Genomic DNA, 23,540 nt, shown 5'->3' with positions numbered 1-23,540 from the left:
TATCCAGGTGAGCATCATAATCAAATAAACCTAAATACCATGCCAATGATACATCAACCTAACAAAGTGGCAATAGTTCTTGGGAGTGGACAGGAACTGAAATGAATGGAAAGCTTGAATGCTGTTAAAAATCAAACAGAGCCAACAGACTGCATGACTGCTGTGGTGTCTCAGCAAAATTTAGGCTACAAATTTAAGTTTTGTGAATCACGGTTATGATCCTCAAAGATGTAAAACTGCATGCCTAAATACAGGAGAGTATAAGTGCAAATTTGTGGTATGTTGATTTTAAAGTTAAGAAACAACTTCAGTAGAAATAACTGAAAGGGGTTAGTAGACCAGCCTACCTATCAAGTCAAAAGATATAAAGAAATACAAGAAGTAGTAGTATGGGCAGAATTTCAGTCAAAATTATCTGCCTCCAGCAAAATGTTTTACAGCTGTAACTGTGAAATTTGGATTTTAACTGTTTTTTGTTAAAATCACATTTTAATGATCAAATACTTGGGATTTTTAGAATTATGTTTTAAATTTCCAATAGAAAGCCAAACATTTATATAAGAACTGATCCATCATTTTTAAACAAAAAGATTAACTGAACACTCACCATATTAATTTACAGTTGAGGAAGTAAGCTTGACAATGTCAAATTTTAAGTTATTTTCAGTACTAGCTAGAAAACAGGAATTCTGGCTGATCAAGCTAGAGGAAGAAAATTCCAAGCTTTGAATACATAGTAGATAATTAGGAAGGCATACGTTCTTGAGATTTTTGTTTTGTATTTAGTCAGCACCAGATGTTTGCAAAGAGCTGTTGAAGAACTAACTGAAGGTTTAGGACAAATAATAATAATAATAAAAATAATAATAAAGATAATAATTCCTGCCCCTGAGACTTCCTATACTCTGGAACAAACTATCCATTCATGTCAAGCAAAGCTCCTCATTAGCCCTCTAAGAAAAATCTTGACAACTGGATGGGAAATAGAAAATTCACCCAGGGGATCACTTCTGTGGCACTGCTTGACAGGGGCACAGGAAAATAATTTTCTTGGGTGGCGAAAGCCAGGGAACCTTTTTGGCTAGGCTTAAATAGGCCCCAGGGCCGATAGTCTAGTACCTACCTATGAACCTATGAACCTATAATAAGCATAGCTTATGACCAATTTGTGTAAGGTAGGACTCAAGATAACATAATAAGAAACTTTGATAGTTAGGGAATGCCTTGAACTAGCATTACTGATTTCATTTAAATGAGAACATAGGTACAATTAGATTACCAAGTCTGAAATACATGGATAATATTCAAATGTCAAAGGCAGTAAAGTATAATAAAGGAAAAAAGTCAGAGCAACACCACATGTCCCAAAGCCTAACTATAGAATTGCTTAATGAGATTTTTAGGAATGATGTAGTGTCTTACAGATCTTACACATAGTATGCCTGTGATATAGCCTGGAAATAAGGCTATAAAGAGAAAATGTTTTGAAATGCTTAAGAAACAGCTACAGAAGAATCTGCACTGAAATATTATTACAGAAATGAGTTGCATTGCAAATAGATTGAGATTTGAATGGTACAGAGGCTGTAATCTTACACTACAACAGACCATTTGCCTACATGTAGAGAACACTTACAGATGTATACATCAGATAAGTTCAGATAGATAAATACTAGGCTGCAGACTATTGCAAGATGAGCCAATAACCAGAGGTCAGAATCAAATCCTGTAGCTTGTATCTGTGAGGTAAAGACCTAACCAGTATGATGATACCCCTACCCCACTGCCAGTCTCACCTTCCAAACAAAAAAAGGAAGTAACAGGAATGGATAAAAGAAATTCTATGTAGATATGCATCTATAGGTATTTGCACTTATTTGTCTTATATAAATACATATGGCAAAGAAGTACAGATAGAGACATACCATAAGCCTTTTGAATGCCATATCAAAACCAGAATAGTTATAGTCAATGCCCCTAGAAGTATACACAGGATATTATTTAATATGCAACAATATGACTTACAAGTTAAATATAGACCATAAAATAAGCTACATGTTACAGATATATTAAGATATTTACCACAGGAAGAGAGAGAGAGTTGATTGAAGAAGAATAGAAAAATACTGATGAAGGAGAACAAAATAAAATAATACCTTAATTGTATTGGCACAGACTTGAAAAGACAGTTACTGAAAAAATCACACTGAGAGTTTTCTCAGAGCAAAAATCATTAGTAAGAAAAGAAATTCCATCTTTTTTCTCCTCCTCACTGACAATAGACTTACACCAGCTCCTCTCCTGATTTGGAGAGTCTACTGGACCTGCCTTAGGCTCCTGTTGGTTTAACACCACATCTGATATGCCAGTGAGGAGATTGAGGATGCTGGTGCAGCATCATACTCCTAACTTGAAGACTGCCTTAAATCCACACCACCCTCAACAGCTTTGCATGCCACAGGACATGCATGCATGCCTCTGCCCATGTGAAACCTCCTGACTAAGTGACACACTACTTAAGCAGCATGGAGCTCACTAGGTCCAGAATGCTGTTTTATTGCAGAGTCTAGGCTACATCTCTGCCCCAGCGATGGGGGAGGTGATGTCACATGCTCACTCCCATCATCCTCCTGTGGTCCCCTCTATCTCTAATGTTGCTAACTGAACAAGGGTTATCTTGGGTGCAGTAAAGGATTTATCCCACTGTGCCATGGAGTACTAATACATTCTATCTTTCTTTTCATTAATGGAGGAAATAAGTTGTGATCAACATTTAATGCTTAATGTTTAAAGTCGAAAAGTAGCAGACCAGTTGAGGAAGCTTTTGCATAGCAGAATACATCAGTGAAAGCTCTGAAGTGGAAGGAACAAGCTATAGACATAATGCATTGGACTGGAATGTTAGTTCAGATGGAATGAGAATTTCCCGGCTGTCATGGATGAAATACATATCATATTAGCGACTCTCCAAATCCTATGCACACTCCACAGTAAAGACATTCATGAGAGCATGTCTAACACAGCTGTGGAAGACATGGACACCAACAACTCCTCCACTACCAGTGAATGCAAATTGTGAGACACAGAAGAATGCAGCCACAACTCTCTCATAGCAGCAAAGCTGTTGACAAACCAGGGTAAATTGCATGACTTCATCCATGAAGTGGATGACTTCTTCAGTTTATCTCCTGCATAAGTAAACATGGATACAATGCAGCCCCTTCATTTGTTACTCATCTTCTCCCTACAAGCACAGTAGTCCATTCACTTTCTTCTCTAATGAACACAATTATCTGTGTGTGGAGAGCAAACCTTTCGGTCTTTGTGATGCAATACAACGTACACTTTCCCAACAGTGTCAGGACTAGCAAACTCTGCAGCCGTACTGATCAAGTAAAACATGTTCCAAATTCACATACATATCCAAATTCAAATGGGACACAAAGGTAACCTGGAAACAATTTTAGCCAATTCAATCACCAACCATCCATAAGGAACACAGCACAGGACACTCAAGGACATGTTATGAAAGCAGGGAAACATGCAACTTAACATAAAACATCCCACATAGCACTAAATCTGATCTTGGTCACAAACAAGACAGTCAGAGTAAGTCTATAAAATTTATGCTCTTGCAATATACCACATATATATATATATATATATATATATATATATATATATATATATATATATATATTAATTTGTATGTAACAGTACTTAGCTGACAAAAAGACAGTGATTAGCTGCTTTTACACACAATATTTCATACACGCCGGCATCTTTGTCACATATACTTCTACTATGATACCAGATTGAAGACATATCTTCAGTCACCAACTATTCAAACATCAAATTTGACAACTTTACCACCACAAACACATTTGAAAACTAAAGTATCAAAAAAAAAAAAAAAAAAAAAAAAAGCTGAATATCAAAATACCCTACCAGCGCAGACCAAGGAATGAGTGCTACCATGGGTCTTGTAGGGGTGTAGACACAGGAATAAGTTCTAACTGCAGGGGAACAAGACCAATATTGTGGTTTTCAGTGTTTTGGTCTTTCAGTATTATGGTGTCAAGCTTTTGAGTTTCACAATTTTGTGAAATTTGCAGTTAAAATAACCCCCTTATTTTTTAATTCCTGTAATTGATGCAAATATTATATATACTATATTCAAAGTAGTTTCATTTGCTTTAGTATACTACACTGTTCTATTTTGTTCACCATTTATGTATAGAAATGTGCCCAAAAATAACAAACTACTAAAATTGATTCTTCAACCCAACTACTCTACGTGATTATACAGTTTTGTGAAACATTTTGAAAAAAAAAGTTATGAATTTTTATATACAGTGTATAACCTCTTTTGTCAAAAGTTTAAATGTATAATTCTTCACTTCCATGTGCATGTTTTATATTACCTTTGTACTTGTCAATTGTTTAAATGCTTTATAACTTTCCAGCTGGTCTGAAATTGCTCCAGTTGGATCAGTGATGCATCCCAGAAAATAAATAAAAATAAATAAATAGTCATGTTTTATCGTGATACATTCTTTACAAAGTTTTCATATTTTTCATTTTTCAATCTAGTCTTATGATTTTGAGCAACATATAATGTTAATATATGTCATGTTCAGGCTTATCACTTTTCATTAACAATATATTTATCATTTCCTTAAGTAAATGTAAGTCATTTGAATTATATTGTAAAGAGAAGCAGACTGTTTAGAATTTGGATCTCAGCAAAATTAATGTAATATTTCTGTAAGGTACATGTCTACTTGAGAAAAACAGGGGGAAACTTATTATTTATGGATATGAGTTAATAGCTATCTCATCTAATTGAAGAAATACACAAAAAGTTAGCTCTATGATTCCATCATCATCATTATTATTATTATAAATATTATTTAACATAGTGTGATGATGAGGAAATGTGTAGCAATATAGCAACATAATTTCAAAACAGAACATCTACCTTAGTTAATTTGCAATGTATTCTTGCAATGGGAGTAAGGAATGTCAACAAAAGCATTATACAACTTAAATATTTTCTCAAAAGGGAAATTCATTTTATTTGAGGAATGAATTGCTTGATGGGTAAAACCAATGCCACAAATTCGAAAGAATATAGGGTTTCAGCTACCTAAAACTCTTAGAAAATTGGAAAATTAACTTAAATTTAAAAGACTTGAATCATCTGAGACACACTAATTTCTACTTCATGGCCCATTACTCTGTTACATTTGGTACACAGACCAGGAGTTGTAAAATGTATAATTTTAATAATATCTAGTGTCAGACAGAATTTTCAGAATTATAGCATGCCATTTTTCAAAGCATGATGTTGTTCTTATCTTTAACTTAGAAATAAATAACAAAAATTTAGTTATTAACTGATGCATGTCTAATTACATTATTAAGTTAAATGTTTCTAAACTTACTGAATCCATTCTTGCCTTTTAGTGAAAAGCAAGATAATAGATTTCAGAGTGTTATTTTTAAACAAACAGAATATTTTATCACTATTTCATGAAATGCAAGATAAAAGAGGTGACATATTCTGTGTGTAGGAGGATTTTTAGGATGGTGTCACAGTAAAACAAACAAAAATTAAATAAGCAGTTAATGGAAATCAAGGAGAAGTTAAATAAAGTAATTGTTAAGTTAGAAAAAGGTAAACAAATATTCCTTGATATAGCTAAATACTAGGAAGTATATATCAGTAAATATTAACTCACATTACTGCTATGATCCTGGAGAAATATATTCCAAGGGGTCCCCTTCACATGGTCGACTTTTCATAAAGTCGACTTTCATATGGCTGAGACCATATGATCGACTTTTGAGAAGCCAACCATGGGGTACTGCTATCTCCACACAGTGTGGAATGGGAAAATTTCCCATTTCTGCACTATAGTGCGAGCTCAGAGTTGGTATATAAAAGTTATGGGGGGTGTGGGGGTGCAAGTTGTGTTTGTTGTGTTTGTATGTTTATTTTACACGGTCAGCATTCTGAAAGTCGATCATATGGTCTTGGCCATATGAAAGTCAACTTTCTAAACTGTTGATCATGTAAAGTAGACCCAATGCAAGTTGTTACTGCAACTTTGTAAGGCTTACATTAACTATCTATATGTTCAAATCATTTTCAGTAAAAATAAATACATGGCACTGTTAGTAACAACAAGATAGCATTTCTGATATTTTTCTTTCACTTTAAATCACATTTTGTGAAAATATACCTGTTTAATAAAGGGGGGAAATAAAAGTAGTCAATGCAGTTTCAGCATTAATGTTAATAATCACTTAGTAGAATAAGATATAAACAACCTCTAAAGGGGATTCTACTACATCAATATTTATATGCAGTCTTCAATATTATGGTAAAAAGTGGTAAAATACTGTTTTCAAGTTAATACTCTATAATTGTATTTATTTTATAACAAACAAAAAACATCCTTTACTGTGTTGCCATCTATAGCCTTCTTTCTCATCTAATTCAATACATTTTTCCCTAAAAAAGATCTATCACATTTTATTTTAAAAAAGATAATATTAACACAGTTCTAATCCTTTTATGTTGTGCTGCATATAAGCATAAACACGTTAGACCTTGACTTAATTGGATGACAGTAGTCTGTAAATCAAAAAGTTTTCAATTTACTTAACTAGTTATTTATTTGTAAAGTTTTAGAAAGATGTATGCTCACATTATTCTACGTTATTTAAAAATCACATTAAAATTCTAAAATTAGTTTACATTTTTCTTAGAAAATAAAAATTACAAAAGGAACAAAACAATGTTTCCCTTTATCTTTATTATTATATGATGTATTTATAGCAAGTACAGTTAGAAACAATAATATTATTAAGGCACATTCAGTTGATAATTTTTTGTTAGTTTTGCCTATATTGAGAAGTCCAGTAATATTATAGATTCTTTATTAAATTACTTTGGTACATATCAAAATCAAAACTATATTAACTAACAAATACAAAAAAATGTATCAGTTACAGGAAAAGGTATACATAAATGGAAATGCAAAGAATGGAATTATCTTGATAATTCTTGTGCTCCTTCTATAAGCTTTATCATTAAATTAAATTACAATTTAAATGTTTGTAGAATTGATAAAAAGTAGATTTAAACATTTTTAACTTTTGAGGACAAATTATATGTTTGAAAAGTACATTTTACCAAAATTGGCACATGCAGTGCAAAATAATTACTTTCCAGTAAGACTTAAGTTAAGCAAATAAATAAACCGCTTCTAAATGTTTATTGTTGTATAACACATGTAGGCTTATCCATAAGCATATCAGAGGCTGGAGTAAAGATGGAGTTGTGAAAATATACATGTTAACTTCTATAACCAAAGGGGTTGTGAAAATATTATGCTAGATTCTATGACAGAAATTATCTACTGTCTGGTATGCAACTATTAATATTCTTTATGGAAAGACACACTTATCGCTTTGCAAAAATACATTTAAAATCAACGATTCACTCCTACAATATTGAGTAATCAAATATATTTAATCTTGCTGTATAAACAAAGTACTAAAATTATTGAAAACCTTGACTGGTATTCATAGACTAGTGAGGCATGCCTGCAGAGTACTACTGCTCAGTGAGTTTGCTGTTTGAGTCAGAATACAGACAAGAATACCTACATTACACATTATCTTAGAATTATCCACACTATGTGCAAGGCTGTTACATTTGATAATTGGCATTGTACTATGTGCTATATTTGCATCAGCCAGAGACCTTATTTATAAGGATCCAAATCTGAAACACTGGCTATTTCTATTTACCAAATATATCATGTTATGGTCTACAGTCTTTATAAATGAATATGAAAAACTTGAATGTAAAAATAATGGATCATTTAATTGTATAAGCAATTTTGATTTTTTTTATCTCCAGCTAAAATTTGATTAAAAATTGATCATTTTTATGATGATTGTTAGACAATCTAGCAGTTAAAAAATCACATATCTTCTAAAATTCAAATTTGAGAAGTGGTTTCCCTATTTTGTTAAATGCATTCCTATAATTGTGAATTAATTATTTTCTTCCAAATCATATGTGTTTTATATAAAATGTATTAGACATTAAAAGAGACTTGCTAGACATGTATTGGGAATTTGATGTAAAAATGGATGGATGGATGGGTACCTAGACACTAAAGAAAAAGCTATTTTTTGTATCGCTGGCTGAATTTCCTCATATTTATTTGTGAAAGAATTCACTTGAAACCGTTTACATAGAGCAATTTACAATTCAGATAGGATTAATAAATTATCTAGGATGGTAATAGTCTTTGTGATACAATATGTTATTGAATGTTGACTGTCAACAAATATTCTACTATTGTGAATCTATCAAACAACTCTGGTACAAAAAACAGACATATTGTCAAACTCATTATTTAAATAACTGTAATATTTTAGTATTTTAATTCAACTTAAATTCAACAATTCTTGCTTATGTGTTGTTTCACAAAAGTCTAAACACAAAGTCTAACAAATGGTAGAATATTCTTTTTTCTTATATCCTAATATGAAACAAATAAAGAGATACCTGAAACTCATAAGCATATTTTTCAAATTTCTTTTGACTGTCCTGTGGGGATGTTTGTTTCTCATTTGAGTGAATATTCTGTACTGGAACTCTGGTGTCTCCACATATCAATGCTTCTAGCAGACATTCATACAGAAATAAGTACTGTTCCTAAAAAGAAATGGCAAAACAAAAATGGATCTGAAAATAATGCATTGATTATATGAATTGCATAGTATTCAGTAACTCAAGGCAAATCATACTTATTTCATGCTAAATATTATAATGAATGAGTATCATAGTAAAAATGGTAATAAAGGAAGAAGGCTAAAAGTAACCTCAGCTGAAGCTAACCTTTTTCTGTTTAAGTCTTGTGCAACCTGCACAGAATTGTATTAAACAATTGAATTACTCTAGAACTTTAAGAATCTCAAAAGCAACAGGACAGTTTTCTGAAACACAGCTTATGTATTTTTTTTTAAATTAATATACAGCATAGTTTATTTATTTCATCATGATTGCTTAGTACTGGTATTAGCAGTGATATGAATAAATTAAATCACGTCCCTGTGAGAACAGTCTTCTCACAGGGTAGTGATTTAATTTACTCATATCATAGGTTCATAGGTTAATACTAGGTCATTGATAATGAGACAAGTAAAACCTACCCACAATATCCCAAATTGTAGGTACTCATTGACACATGATCAATTTATATCTAGACCTGACCTCTTTCAATGATAACTTGAAGGGCCAGGCCCTAGGTGTATTTATGATTGTCTATCCATTCATCCAGATTAGATTAAAAGAACGTCATGGATCTACATCACTTTACATTCAGAGGAAGTCAATTCCATAAAAGTGGTATTCCCTTTGAGATATTTGTCCTATTTAAGTTTCAGTCGAAGAAAAAAATCTCCTGATTTGGGGTTTATAGTGTTACTAATTTTGCAGAATTGCAGGAGGTCACACATAGGACTGGATACTTTGAAGTTCTGTAGGCTATTAGAAATAAAAAAAACATGCTAGATCACAAGACACTATGACTTTACAGTTTATTTTAAGATTGTTATTGTTTTTGATTAACATGTCACAAAGGATCCTACTGCATTAGTGGTTATTAGTTTGATATCAGAAGGTCTTGACATTATGCAGTCACAGGACATACATGTCTCTGGTTTTAATCCAATAAATATTCCTAACAAGCTGATCATTTTATTACAGCAAATTTCAAACCATATTCTTAAACCAAATGAAATATAGGTGGATACATTGACCCCAGTTATGTCAGAAGTGGCCAACAATAATGTGAGAATGTAGCCTCAAGTTGTTCAACAAGGCATGTAACTTTTAAATGGCCATGCTTTTTTTTTTTGGTACGCCAGAGTTGGATAAATGGTTGTTCACTTTGGATGTTTCATAGAATAAGTACTCTGCAGTAAGTGGGTCACTCCAACTTTTGGAAAATAAATTAAGTTTTAGACTTTACAGCTGGAAAATTTATACTTCGTGAGTGCTGCCAAGTTCTTTGAGATCCCAAAGGTTTGAGATTTTGGAAGTTTCCTGTCAGTGTAGCAGTGAATTCATTACTACACAACTATTTACTAGAACTTTTTAAAAGGACAGGTTGTGAGCACATGCAACATTTAATTAGAGACAATGAGAGTAAATTAGATAAACTAAGCAATTAAATTAAATTTTTAAATGACAATATTAAAAAATCCTGCTATAAATTTAAATATCTTAGCATATTTATGAAGGTGGAAAATAAAGTTGTACAGGTAAAGGGATACAAACTTTCCAAAAAATAAAAGACTATGGGGAGAAACAAGCATATCCAGCCCCCAAAGGTCCTAGGGACCCTTACACAACAACAAGAAACCATTTGTATATTTGCTAACCACTCAGGAGCCTTTATAGTCTCTTGGGGAACTAAAAGGATTTCACAAAAACAAGCAAACATGATAGATGGATGGACAGCAAATACAACAACTATTGCAACAATATTTGTCGACATTGTAGGGGAAGATAATCCTTCAAGATTATTTTGGTTATGACATTTGCAGTTTTCATATTTATAACTTCAGTAATGTGAATTTAAATGAAGATCATGAGAAACCTTTTAAAAAAAGTTTCACTTTTATTCCAACCCAAAGGAATAATATTGCTAATAGTTTAATAGAAATTAAGTTGCTCAGCAGAAAATTGAACTTACAATTAATGTTTAATCATGTCAAGTCATACATGCTGATGGCTTTCTTAAGAGGCAAAGTTAATATAACCCACAACCATACCTTGCCATCTCTACATTTGAAAGATTTTGTGAAGACGATTTTAGACATCACCTAGGTAAGAACAATTGTCTTCCAAATTTTCATGTAAATGAGAAAAAGAATCCTGTTTGACCTTAGAAACAATAAGGATGTGAGTGTTATGTAACTAGTTAAGAGTGGGGGTGTGATAATGGACAGCACTGACTATTTGTCCAGAATGTACTAAATGTTACACAATGATGAAGCATATGAGTATGTCTCTAAGAATGAAGTATATATAGCTCATTCTAAGGTTGAGTCTATGTTATTTAATATGCTAATATAAGGCTCTGTTTACTGAAGAAGAATATGATTTTCTAAAATTACTTCATCTTTAAATCCCTGCATTATTTTCTATTCCAAAGATAAACAAGTATCCCTCCAACCCCCACCCTCCTACCCTTCAGGATCAACAGTGGCAGCAGAGATCCAAGACAGAATTGTTTGCCCTGTATATTGATAGGAAGTTAAACATGTTTTCCTTGAATGATGACACGTTTTAAGATTCATATCATTTTTAGAAACCTGTAAGTTGTTATATATGATCCAAGTATGATATTAGTTAGAGTTGATGGGATCAGTTTGTTCACTGTTATTTCTTATTATATTGGGATTGAATTAGTTTGCAGAAACTTTAATATCATTAATTTTATGGAGATAGTCAAAGTAGTATTGCTTCAGTTTCATACTCTCAACTTCTTACAGCAAGAAATCTGGTCAAAGCTACAGATAATGGGTGACAAAGAATCAAAAATAGGGACAATTTTTAAATATTGCCCTTACGAACTTAGAAAGTTCACAGAATTACAGGTTTGGATTTAAGATGAATTTTTTGAAAGGCAGAAAGTATGACTCTAAAATGTCTGTCATTATTTTCTGACTTCACTTCTCAAAAATTTGCTAGCAATTTGCCAGAAAAACCATACTTGTATGAGAAACAGACTAAAAATAAGAGGCAAAAATCTGGATATTCTATAAAATCTGTACGGTTGAGAGGTATGCATCAAGTATTTCACCATCTTATGTGGACCTTTAATCACTCACATGATATAATCAATCAGTAACTCAGTCCCATTCACAATAAAAAGTAATAAATGAAATCTTGCACACTACACAAACACATAAATGTACAATTGACTACAAAAATTGTGTTTGCCTCATAAATCACTGTCCTAGAAATCACCCTTAAAAATGATAACAAAAAGTTAAAATAAATAGAAAATAAAAGTCATATCCAGTCAAGTGGAAAATGATATTATCTGCAAAATGGACCCAGTGTGAACCATGGACTTTGTGCTTCTTTCCCATAGTCATACTTTCAGTCTTACTTTTATGAGACTAATATTGGAATTCCAACAGAAAAACTGTATGTGTGTATGTTTCTGTATATCTGTTGTGTGTGCATCTGTTTGCTGTATACTCCTTACTGGTCAATATGCCTCTTGATTGACTGCAAAATCACTATATTTTATACATTTTTTTGAACATAAAAAAACCATTTCATTTAAAAAAGAAATATTTGACATAGTAGAAGGTTAAAAAAATATTAAAACAGATACACTAAATTATAAACTATTATAAAAGAACATATAAGAACTATTTACAAGGTTGTCTACTAACTAATACAATGTATTAAGAAGAATTACAGTTCCAATTATTCAAAGAAAAGCAATCATTGTTTATTTAAAGAATTTTGTTGACAAGCAGAGGTATTGAGTATTTTCAATATATATGTATGAAATCTTAATGGATTGAGGATTTGCACGTTTCTTCATTTTCCCATTGTTTTACAATCTCAGAGTCAGTAAATATAGGGATGTGGGGTATGGGATTCACATGGAGTTTCCATGCTGCAAAAACACTCTTTTGGATTAGTAATAGAAGTCTGTGGTCTGGGATTTAAAGTGTGGATCATCAATGCAACAAAACATGGAACATATGACCCAATGATAATTCTTCAGTCTGTATATGTATACATAGGTGGAACACTTTTCACCATTGCTTCATTTAATTGAAACAGAATTGCTAGTCTTTTTTATTGGTTAAATCAGGTTGTATGTTACTGCTTGTGTTGTATTAAGAATAGTGGGGTAAGGAAGCTTTCTCCTTTGAAAGAAATGATTGTTTTTGTTTTGTTGTCTTGTTTTAAACCATGTCTGTGGTAGATGTTTTGGATGGTGTTTTCAGTTTTTTTTTTATTTTGTCCATTCTACAATGACTAATATACTTATTTTAAACAAAGGTTAAAAGTGTCACACAGATAAGCTATACAGTGAAAACTCCAAAAAATACTCAGCTCAGCTAGTGTCTTCACTGTGTAATACCTTAAACCTCCTGCAGTGAGACCAGTAGGATATAGGCAACAAAAGCCTAGCTGGTAATAGAAAATTGTTTTGAATTTGTAAGAAATAGAAGAGAACTATAGGTGCAACTGAAAAATATTAAGATGGTTACAGACTGCTCAACTATCATGAAGTTCATCACAGATAAGTTAGAGCTTAAGGAGAGCTAAGAAAACAAAGTATACTTTCTCCTTGTGTCTGAATACTCTCGGTAATAGCACTGCAATAAAACAGGTCATGGTTCAGTTGTCACTTGCTAGAATGTGTTGGATTTGAGGTTTGCAGGTAGTGATTTTGAAAAACATTGCTTATCGGTGGAGTTTGGGGCTTTTCTGTTGTCTACAGTTCTGCAGTCTCAGATTTATCATATTTAATGCTGTGGGAGTGTGGTAGTACAGCCCCTATGTAAGGCCTCTTTAAAAACAGAGGTTTTAGTGCATTCAGTGGATTCAATTATTATGACTTCAGTGGTTGTTCTAGAGACATATTGAATCTTGATGTAGTGCATATTCATAATCCATTATGGATTCTGTGTGTGTGTAAGCAAAATTCAGTCTCTTCTATATTATAAAACATAACTTTTATGTGAATGTCCACACCACAATAATGAAGTGTTTCATCAGTGGATTTTCTGAATAAGAGCACCTTCCCTTGCCTTTGTAGACACAAAATACCATGAAACATTTTATCTGAATGTGCGCACAGTACATTACTGGATAGGCTCACCATATTTCCTTGAACTCAGAAGGGTGAACTATGTCTGGCTATAAGGCATGAACTGCAGACATCTACATACTAACATGAAACCTGATAATGCACACACACAAATGCTTTAAGTACATTTACTTAAGTATCATATTTCAATGCAGATAAGGCACCAACAGATAAAAAAATTATTGTTGAAATGGGGCTTTGCTGTCATACTGCCTTACTTATGTATTCTCACTGCCAGGTTGCTCTAATGCAGGGGAAGAGCAGATATTCAGATAAATTAATTAAGATGACTCTGTATCTCTGGATTTACTTAAATATGCATGTTCACCCATATATATATATATATGTATATATATATATATATATATATATATATATATATATATATATGTATATATATATATATATATATATATATATATATATATATATATATATATATATATATATATATATATATATATATATATATATATATATATGTATATATATATATATATATATATATATATATATATATATATATGTATATATATCATAGGATCATAGGGGGCTACTAGGCTATTGACCAAGATGTCATTTCAAGCCTAGCTGAAATGTAATACCAACGATACTCTAGTCAATACCCAGGACTGTATTTAGTAATGACTGCCCATGTCCAGGAGGGTTGTGGGTGGTCATTATAACAGGAAACAAGGTATCAGAAAATGAACAGGATAAAACCTTGACCAAAAGTGTTCAAACAAACAAAAAAAATAAAAATAAATAAAAATAATTCATTAAAGCAAGTCAAAGTAAATCACATATGAAAACTGCTTTACCTTTGTCTGGATCATGTCTGTACGCCTCTCTCGTAGCTTGCTTGAACATTGGAAAATATCTAGTTTTCCTTCACATGTTGCCATTTTTAGAAGGTAGTCTAAAGCAATAAATGTGCCTGTCCGACCAACCCCTGCACTGTGAAACAAAAACATATATATCTTAATTGATATAGGATTTTTAAATCTTCTATGAAATACTGATCGTCCAACATTGTATAGTGTATGCAACACTTTAATGCTAACAAGATAAACTAGTAATATAAATCAAGGCTTTTTTCCCAGTTTTCACTCGTTCTAAAGTATTTGGCCTACTTTTAACATTGCTGTATAGCATGCCAAATAGCCTTGGTTTTAATTTATGATGGCAAAGCCAACAGCCCTAATTCAAGAAAGGTCTGCTAATAACTCTGGAATATGGATCAATTCAATGCCTAACTATTACTACTTGTCTTTATACTCACAGAAATTCACCTCCTTTTGTCAGATTGTGTGACAAACATCGTCTCCCCTCAATTAGACATCACACTGTCTGAGGTGGTTATTATCCAGGCACAACAAATGTTGATAATGAGTTGAATGTCCATGGAACAGATTTATAAACTTCAAAACAATGGAAACACTCCATGGAACAGGTGATGGACAGAATTTTGCAGGAATTTCTTAGGCCTAGTCATTTCTGTACTATTGTAGATAAGGTGTCCATTTTTTCCATCACATGGTTGAACCACTTCTCTCTGTTTCATGACACCAAAACTTTGTCGGGGGGGAAAGACTACTTCCCTTTTCTTTCTTTCACATCTGTTGTTCTAAACACTAACTTCAGGATATGTATTTCACGACTCTAGTCTGGAGGGCTAAGAGGATCTTCTCATGCTAAAGCAACTAAGACCAAAAAGGATTTATTAAAGGAAAACTCCTGTGACATGTTGTGAGGATGTGTTAGCTACTATAAATGAGCTGCTTGTGTCTGATTGTGTTACAGTATTTAACCTTTATGGTCCATATTATAGATTTTCATTATATCATTGTTTTTGCCTCACCGTCTACCAGTCATCAAGTCTCCCCTCAATTAGACATCACACTGTATGATGGAGTCATTATGCAGACAGCCATAAGGGTAGATTGCACTCTCAGAAGCCTACCTGCAAAGAAAGCTTTTTCATTTTTCTGGTTTAAACCTGCCCTTGGTGGTGATGCTAATACTTGCATCTCTGCAAGGGATGCATATGCCATTTTGTTTGTTTAACAGTATCCCCCACATATGCCAAAAGGGGCTACCATCACCATTCTATGTCTTTCCTGCACTGGCTTCCCAGATCATGGTGAGCATCAGATCTTCAGCCAAGGCCCTGCCATTAAAAAAAAAAAAAAAAAAAAAAAAGCAACTTAAGCCAGGTGGGAGTCACCATCCCTCCCTCTCAGGATGAGCATGGCGCATCCTGTTTGCTTGTGCTGTCAAATACCTGGATCACTAGTCAAGAGGATGAGAATGAGACATCCAGCTTTTCTTGCACTGCCAAATACCCAAGTTATTAGTCAGCCTTGGGTCATCTTGGCTATAGTCACATCTTTATCCCTCTACAGCACCGGCACAGGCTGCAGGCCTTAGTAGAAGGGCAAGTACACTGTGATCAGGGTATATATAGTTGAGCAAACTCATATGAGCGAAGTTCGAAACATTGACTATATAATACAGCAAGCCCACCTGCACACCGCCTACTTAAATATACCAACTCTGAGAATGCACTTCAGTGCATAAAGGGAAAATTTCCCATTCTGCACGTGAAAAGCCATTGACTTTCACCTTCGACCTTTCCGACATTCGATCATATGATGTCGACCATCTATGATTCGAACATTGGAATGGTCGCTCATCTAATATAGATCCTGTGAACAAACTTCCCATAATACCATAGCAATAACACAAGTAACATCAAGCAAAGCAAGAAATATGGAAACTCCTGAAAAAAAAAATGTCTGAGCTGTGGGTGTATGTGTCAAAAAAGTTCTTTGTTTCCAGCTACAAAAATACATACATGTTAAATGACTCATTGGGAATTAATTCATATTATTCTCTCCTGGTACTATAATCTTATCATGGTGAAGAGACCTGCATGCTCACATAATTCTTGCAACTATACCATATGGTGTGCTCATGACAGGACCACCTTTAGCAAACTACTCTAGGAGGAGGAGCTGGTTGAAAAGAAATCCAAACATGGTGGTTCATTTAAATATCAGAGAATGTTGACTATGAATATTGGGGTTCTCCCATGGAGCTAAGCTTAAAAGCAATTTTCGCAAGTGAGCATTTGTTGGGTGGTTGAACTCATCATCATTATCATCATCATCATCATCTTCTTTCAGCTGTACCCATTAGGGGTCGCCACAGCAGATCAACTGTTTCCATTTCTTCCTGTCCTCTGCATCATGCTCTTTTACACCAACCGCCTGCATGTCCTCTCTCACCATATCCATAAACCTTATCTTAGGCCTTCCCCTTTTCCTCTTACCTGGCAGCTCCATCCTTAGCATCCTTTTCCCAATATACCCAGCATCCCTCCTCAGCACATGTCCAAACCAATGCAATCTCCCCTCTCTTGCTTTGTCTCCAAACTGTCCAACCTGAGCTGACCCTCTAATATACTGATTCCTAACCTTGTCCATCCTAGTCACACCCCAGTGCAAATCTTAACATCTTTAACTCTGCCACATCCAGCTCTGACTCCTGCCTTTTTGTCAATGCCACCATCTCCAACCCATATAACATTGCTGGTCTCACTACCCTCTTGTAGACCTTCACTTTCACTCTTACTGGTACCCATCTGTCACAAATCACTCCTGACACTCTTCTCCACCCATTCAACCCTGCCTGTACTCTCTTCATCACCTCTCTTCCACACTCACCATTACTCTGAACTGTTGATCCCAAGTACTTAAACTCATCCACCTTTACCAACTCTACTCCCTGCATCCTCACCATTCCTCTACCCTCCCTCTCATTTACATACATATATTCTGTTTTAGCCCTGCTGACCTTCATTCCTCTCCTCTCTAAAGCATATCTCCACCTCTCCAGGGTCTCCTCAACCTGGTCCCTACTCTCACTGCATATCACAATGTCATCTGCAAACATCATATTCCACGGGGCCTCCTGTCTGATCTCATCTGTCAACCTGTCTATCATCACTGCAAATAAGAAAGGGCTCAGAGCTGATCCTTGATGTAATCCCACCTCCACCTTAAACTTATCTGTTACTCCCACCGCAGTCCTCACCAATGTCACACTACCCTCGTATATATCCTGTACCACTCTTACATACTTCTCTGCCACTCCTGACTTCCTCATACAATACCACAACTCCTCTCTAGGCACCCTGTCATATGCTTTCTCTAAGTCTACAAAGACACAATGCAACTCCTTCTGAGCTTCTCTGTATTTCTCCAACAACACTCTCAGAGCAAACATTGCATCTGTAGTACTCTTTCCTGGCATGAAACCATACTGCTGGTCACTATTCATCACCTCCTTTCTTAACCTAGCTTCCACTACTCTTTCCCATAACTTCAAGCTGTGACTGATCAATTTTATCCCTCTGAAGTTACTGCAGCTCTGCACATCACCCTTATTCTTAAAGATAGGTGCCAAAACACTTTTTCTCCACTCCTCAGGCATCCTCTGACTTTCCAAAATTTCATTAAACAATCTGGTTAAAAATTCCACTGCCATTTCTCCTAAGCACCTCCATGCTTCCACTGGTATGTCATCTGGGCCAACAGCCTTTCTATTCTTCATCCTCTTCATAGCTGTCCTTACTTCCTCCTTGCTAATCTGTTTCACTTCTTGATTCACTATCCCCACATCATTCAACCTTCTCTCTCTCTCATTCTCTTCATTCATCAGCCCTTCAAAGTACTCTTTCCATCTACTCAACACACTCTCCTCACTTGTGAGTACATTTCCCTCACTATCCTTTATCACCCTTACCTGCTGCACATCTTTCCCAGCTCTGTCTCTCTGTCTAGCCAATCAGTACAGGTCATTTTCTCCCTCTTTAGTGTCCAATCTCTCATACAACTCTCCATATTCCTTATCCTTAGCCTTCACCACGTCTCTCTTTGCCATGCGCCTCATCTCCTTATACTCATGTCTACTTTCTTCATCTCTTTGACAATACCACTTCTTCTTCGCCAGCCTCTTCCTCTGTATACTCTCCTGTACTTCCTCATTCCACCACCAGGTCTCCTTGTCCTCCTTCCTCTGTCCAGATGTCACACCAAGCACCTTTCTAGCAGTCTCTCTTACTAGCTCTGCTGTAGTTATCCAGCTATTCGGTAACTCTTGACTGCCTCCCAGTGCCTGTCTTAACTCTTCCCTGAACTCCACCTCACAATCACCCTTTTTAACTTCCACCATTTAATCCTTGGCACTGCTTTCACACTCCTCCTCCTCTTCTTGATCACCAGCGTCATTCTACAGACCACCATTCTATACTGCTTAACTACACTTACCCCTGTCACCACTTTACAGTCGCCAATCTCCTTCAGACTGGCCCTCCTACATAGGATATAATCCACATGTGTGCATCTTCCTCCACTCTTGTACATCACTCTATGCTCCTCCCTCTTCTTAAAATATGTATTCACCACAGCCATATCCATCCTTTTCACAAAATCCACAGTCATCTGACCTTCTGCATTCCTCTACTTAACACCATACCTACCCATCACATCCTCATCCCCTCTGTTCACTTCACCAACATGCCCATTGAAGTCCGCTCCAATCACTAGTCTCTCACACTTGGGTACACTCACCACCACTTCATTCAACTCACTCCAAAATTTTTCTTTCTCATCCATCACACCCCCAACTTGTGAAGCATATGCACTAACAACATTCAACATTAAACCATCAATTTCAAACTTCATAAACATCACTCTATCAGACACTCTCTTCACCTCCAAAACACTCTTGGCATACTGTTCCTTTAGGATAACCCCTACCCCACTTCTCCTGCCATCCACACCATGATAGAACAATTTGAACCCGTCTCCTATACACCTGGCCTTACTTCCCTTCCATCTGGTCTCTTGCACACACAGTATATCAGCCTTCCTTCTCTCCATCATATCAGCTAGCTCTCTCCCTATACCAGTCATACTGCCAACATTCAAAGTTCCTACCCTCACTACTACACTCCTAACCTTTCTCCTCTCTTCCTGCCTTCGGGCATGCCTTCCCCCTCCTCTTCTCCTTCAGCCAACAGTAGCCCACTTTCCGCCAGCACCCTGTTGGCTAACAGTACTGGTGGTGGTCGTTGTTAACCTGGGCCTCGACTGATCTGGTATGGAAATATGAAATGTTCTCCGCATAAGTCATTTGGCAGAGGTTTTACGTTGGATGCCCTTCCTGAGGCAACCCTCCCCATTTATCCGGGCTTGGGAATGGCACAAAGAAATGTTGGGTGGTTGAACTAAAAGCCCAAAAAACATTATAAATCCGCAATGTGGGTTCACCAGATGCAAGCTAAAAGGTAGGAGTTGGGTACAATGCCACTTAAGTGTTCATAGGTTCATAGGTTCATAGGTTCATACTAGGTTATCTGCCCTGGGGCATTTATAAGCCTAGCCCGATTGTGTTTGGCTTACGCCACCCCTTGATTTGAGTATACTGTGCCCTTTTAAAAGTTTAGTTTACTGAGCCTCTGTCTAATAGTGACACGGAAGTAATCCCTGGGACAAACCTACGATCCCCCATCCACTCATCAAGATTCTTCTTGAAGAGAGTCAGTGAGTTGCTCTGCCTAACATGAATTGGAATTCTATTCCAGAGTGAAGGGAGCCTCAGGGTTATGAATCTGTCCCTCCAGCATGTTCTATTTATTTCTGTGCTGAGGTTCAAGTCCCTCAAGTGTGTGGCTCTAAGGGATTTAGATTTACTGAGGTGGAACATGTCCATTCATTCTGGGTTGGACATAGCTTTATATGTCAGGCATAGATCGCCTCTAAGTAGGCGGTATGCAACTGAGTAGAGCTGGAGTTTTTTTAACCAAGCAGCATATGGCATCTGTTTGAGTCCCTTGAACCTCTTGGTGAGGTACTTTTGGGGTCTTTCTAATTGCTGCAGGTGTCGGGTAAGGTACATCCCAAAGGGGGCATTGTATTCTATGATGGGCCTGATGAGGGATGAATGAAGAGGCATGATTACCTCTCTTGATCTAGATGTGAATCCTTTCATGATGAGGTGGGCTATGTAGAAGGTCTTTCTAACCACTTTGGCAATGTGTTTGTCAAAGGAGAGATTGCTATCAACTTGGGTCCCCAGATCCCTAATTACTTTCACTGTACTTAATGGGTTACCACCTATGTGGTAATTTGTGGGCACATTGTCTTTGCCAAAGGGTATGACTATACACTTGTTGGCATTTAGCTTTAGACCATGGCTCTGGCACCAGTTATTCATCTCTGCGAGACCTTTTTGAAGGATGTTTGTGTCAGCTGGAGAGTCGATTATGGCACCCAGTTTGCAGTCATCTGCGAACTTGGTGAGCCATAGTCCTCCCACGTTGGCCTGTAACTCAGAAAAGTAAATACCGAACAAGAGAGGTCCCAGGACAGAACCTTGTGGGATGCCACTTGTGACCGGTTTCGAGTCTGACATGGCTCCAGCAACTCTGCCTCTGTGGGTTCTGTCGTTGAGCCAGTTTGCGACCCATCTTGTGACATAGGGGTTTATATTTAGGCTGGATAGCTTATCTATGATGCCTGAGTGGGGTATTGTGTCAAATGCCTTTGCGAGGTCCAGATAGGCTGTGTGGACTACCTTCCCTTCATCTATGGCCTTGGTGACTGTTTCGAAGAAGTCGACCAGGTTCAAAAGGCAGGATCTGCCCTTGACTAAGCCAAATTGGGTAGGATCTAGTGTCTGTAGGTCCCCAATATCTTTGTTTATGAGTTCCATGATGATCCTCTCCATAGCCTTGCAGACTAGGCTAGTCAGGCTTATGGGGCGATAGTTTCCAGGGTCTGCAGAGGTGCCACCTTTGTGGAGTGGGACCACTGTTGCTGTACGCCATTCTTTGGGCACAGATCCTGTAGTGAGGCTGAGATTGTACAGCAGTTTTACTTGAGGGATTAGTTCTTCTTGGGAGTTCATGTAGGACACAACCTGGGATGCCATCTGGTCCCATGGAAGCAGTGTTTTTTGCTTTGGAGAGGGCAGCTTTCACCTGAGTATCAGAGATGTTTGGAGGCTGCACTCTGCTGGGATAGATACTTGCTCTTTTGGGGGGGGGGGGGGAGAAGTTTGCACTGAACCTGTCTGCCAGGATATTGGCAATGTCTGTGGGTTCAGTGTATTTTTTGTTGTTTAGAATCAACTCAGAACAAGTCAGGGAGTTGCATCCCAGGTTCCGAACATAACTGAAAAAAGCCTTATGATTGTCTTTAGTGTCCTCTGCAATTTTTCTCTCGAAGATGGCCTTGGAGGATTTTATGAGGGATGGTAATTTTTTGCTAGTACTGATCAGAGATGCCTTCCCTTTTAGGGATTTTGCTCTATCATGTAATAGCTTCCTCCTTCTGTTGTACAGTTTATTTATGGCTGGGGTCCACCAGACTGGATGCCTGCCTTTGGATGATTGGGTCTTGATTTGGTTAGGGATAGCATGATCCATGCATTCCTGGAGATGTCCGTAGAATGCGTTTATATAGGATTCTGCAGTTTGGGCCGTAGTTTCCACTGGCCCTGGGGCCTTGAAGGATTCCACTTCAGTTTTGAGAAGTGTGAAGTTCACTTTTGAGAAGTTTTTCACTGTGGTTTTCTGGGCTGGGGGTGGGGTCGGGATGTGGATATCCAGTGAAATTAATTTATGGTCTGATCTTACCAATGAGGTATATACTTCTGGTATGGAGCACAGAGTCCCCATGTTGGTAATGATCAGGTCTAGTATGTTTTCCCCTCTTGTGGGAGTGGTGACTAGTTGTTCCATAGCATTTGAGTTTATAAATTCCAGGAACCTTTGGGCTAAGGTGCTGGGGCTTGAGTAATGCTCTCAGTCTATGTTTGGGTAGTTGAAGTTGCCCAATATAATGGTGTTTGGAGAGATCTTCATGTTCTTCAATGTTTTCAGGAAAGCTGAGTGGGATTCCTGACTTTAAGAGGGTGGTCTGTAGGATGCTATAAACTGAAAAGCAGTCTTGCCCACTGTCAGTTGCACATGGATGGTCTCTGATACTTTGTGCAATGCCACTAACCTGGAGGTGTGGATATCCTTGATAAATATGGAAACTCCCCCTCCTTTTGTGGTTCGGTCCGGGTTTTGGGGCCGAAAAGCATGATATGAGGTATAACATGGTAGTGCTGGGGTGCTCTCTGGAGCCTTGAACCAGGTTTCTGTCACTGCACAGATATCGATGTTCTCCATACTGAGGAGACCTTCGAGTGCATGCATCTTGAGGTTAAGACTTCTGGTGTTTAGCAGCATTACCCTTAGTTTCTTGTTCCTTGTGCTGTCTATGGAGGTGGGTTTGACTTTTGAGCCTTGCCTAAAAAAGGCAATATGGGGGTGGCAAGAGCCTTTGCCAATATCCGAAAGCCCAGGGGTGACAGGTGCAAGCCATCCCTAGCAAAGCAATGTAATTCTCATATCAAGCCTTTACTACAATACTGGGCCTGTGAATGTGATCAGAGAGTAAGATCAGGATTTTCCTATGTACCATCATTCTCAGAGAGCCCTCAGGTCATTCACGCCAGCATTTAGGGAGACTGAGTCATATC

General features: G+C 36.5%; 1 protein-coding gene across 1 annotated transcript in view; it reads right to left on the bottom strand.

Annotated features, from left to right (window-relative positions):
• LOC122814881 overlaps positions 1-23,540 on the bottom strand; it is a 1,525,389-nt gene that overhangs the window by 246,755 nt on the left and 1,255,094 nt on the right. Inside the window, exons 26-27 of the mRNA XM_044087155.1 lie at positions 14,762-14,897; positions 8,594-8,743 (exon numbers count right to left, since the gene is read on the bottom strand). Coding sequence (XP_043943090.1) covers positions 8,594-8,743; positions 14,762-14,897 — 286 coding nt within the window. The remainder of the gene's footprint in view (positions 1-8,593; positions 8,744-14,761; positions 14,898-23,540) is intronic.

Source organism: Protopterus annectens, chromosome 1.part1 (assembly GCF_019279795.1).
Source record: "Protopterus annectens isolate FY-2018-M chromosome 1.part1, PAN1.0, whole genome shotgun sequence".
Taxonomy (NCBI): domain Eukaryota; kingdom Metazoa; phylum Chordata; order Ceratodontiformes; family Protopteridae; genus Protopterus; species Protopterus annectens.
Note: the sequence above shows the minus strand (reverse complement) of the source record. Positions and strands in the feature narration are given on the sequence as shown.